Below are 1,873 nucleotides of genomic sequence, written 5' to 3' on the forward strand. Positions count from 1 at the left end.
GAGCTTTTTCTGGCCAACCAAAAGCCAAACGGAGAGTTAGTCCTATCTGGATGTCGAGGGCTTTTTTTTTTTCCCCACAGTTTCTTGCAGCTCCCAAATCTTAGTAGTCGGATTCTGGAGGTTCCAAAACTTTTCTTCAGAGGAAAATAGTTAAGAAATGTTGAGCAAAAACACCCTCGAACCTATACATTTTCACCATTCGCGCCACCATCTGCGAGCTTGTATATTTCTTCTTCTTCTTCTTCTTCTTCTTTTTTGAACAAAAAAATCCCCCATCTCGATTGATCGATTTCTTTTTTTCTTTCCCGGTAGAAGTCATCTCTAATCTTTGACCAAGAGGGGATCTGGATGTTGATGGGCCATTTAAATGCCGAACGTCGCAAGGGCGGTCCGCATGCGATCCGTACACGCGCTTATATCCGGCCCGGGTTCCGGCCTCTCTCCCCGCAACCGAACCCTCGCCGGTTGGTGGTCGATCGCCTACCAGCACTGGTCCGTCTCCCATCTTCGGGACCGCAGCGGCGCCGCGGCTGCGAATCCGAACAGCCCGATGGAGAGGTCGTACCGCGCCCTCGCCGTCGGGTCGGAAAGCGTCTCGTAAGCCCGGTGGATCTCCAGGAAGTCCAGCCCGCCGGCTGCCGGCGCCACGTCCGGGTGGACTCGCTTCGCCATCGACCGGTACGCCGCTTTGATCTCCTCGGCCGACGCCGTCTTCTTCACCCGCAGCACCTCGTACAAGCTCTTGGGCCGCCTCACCGCCGTCGACACCTCCGCCATGGCCACCGCGCCGCACGCCGTTCGGCGGCTTGGGCAGTTGAGATGGGGGCACGGATTCAATCCAGAAAAACCTAGGGTTCCGGCCATTTCGAAATCAGGGGAACGGAAGGAATCAGGGTTTCAGGTGAGTGTTTCTCTCGTTCTTTTCGGCAATTTGGAAAGGTGGAGAGAGGGAGCGGGGGTTTATAAAGAGGGGACGCGATCACAGGGGACTTCAAACCGCTTCCTGCATTGGACCACCGACTCGGGGACACAGCTTACCGGGCGTGGTTTGCATTCTTTAACACGAGTGTCCGTTCGGTTACTTTATATGCGGGTTGTTCGATCTTCCGTCCATTGGGTTCCGATTGGAGTAATTGGAGGGAGATCGAGAGGATCGCATATAAAGTGATGCATCCACATCGGCCCTTCGTTCCAGCTGGCGATGTAACGCGCCCCCAGTGTGATGGACGGGACTGGGGGCCACGTGTACGCTTACCGGTTATGATTCGGCAGCGGCACACAGAATAAAAATCCATTGGCACCTTTTCTTTCCCTGGGCTGGCCGGGAAGAGCACTTGTAACAATCAGCCACCGGAGGTGCCTCTCAATGTTGGATTTTGATATTATATATATATAATTAATCAAGGAATAGGACAAATTGTGTATTAAGATTTGTGTGCATTAATGTCAGTAAAAAATAATTAGAATGATTAGTGCGGATTAGGCAATAGTTTTTACAGCAAAATCTTATCTGAAAACATATGTGTTTCAAAGAAGTTGCTTGACCTCCATCTTAAACTTGAAAATAATCTCGCAACATTGGTGTCGGATATTGAGAGACATTAATCTATCTTTTTAGAAAGAGATTAATTCACATCAGGATATATAGCTTATATAGTTGCATATTGAATATGTAGAGATTCTTCAAATTAGTTATAAGATTGTTTAGCTAGTTGAATAGTTTAACAGGTTCACTTATAGATCACTATCTTTTATACAAAATTATTATTATTATTTTGTTTTTTTTTTAAATTCTTTATAAATAATTTTTGTTAACTCTTTTTTTCTAATAAAGACTACATGGCTTTGCCTCCCTCGAAAAAAGAAAAAAAAG

General features: G+C 47.1%; 1 protein-coding gene across 1 annotated transcript; it reads right to left on the bottom strand.

Moving 5' to 3' along the window:
- Nucleotides 1-265: 265 nt before the first annotated feature.
- LOC120108806 (chaperone protein dnaJ 11, chloroplastic-like) lies at nt 266-1,421 on the bottom strand. Its single transcript, XM_039122521.1, has one exon. It carries the CDS (start codon nt 862-864, stop codon nt 481-483), a length of 384 nt encoding a protein of 127 aa, XP_038978449.1. The 5' UTR covers nt 865-1,421; the 3' UTR covers nt 266-480.
- Between the last annotated feature and the right edge of the window lie 452 nt (nt 1,422-1,873).

Source organism: Phoenix dactylifera, unplaced genomic scaffold (genome assembly GCF_009389715.1).
Source record: "Phoenix dactylifera cultivar Barhee BC4 unplaced genomic scaffold, palm_55x_up_171113_PBpolish2nd_filt_p 001565F, whole genome shotgun sequence".
NCBI classification, from domain to species: Eukaryota; Viridiplantae; Streptophyta; class Magnoliopsida; order Arecales; family Arecaceae; genus Phoenix; species Phoenix dactylifera.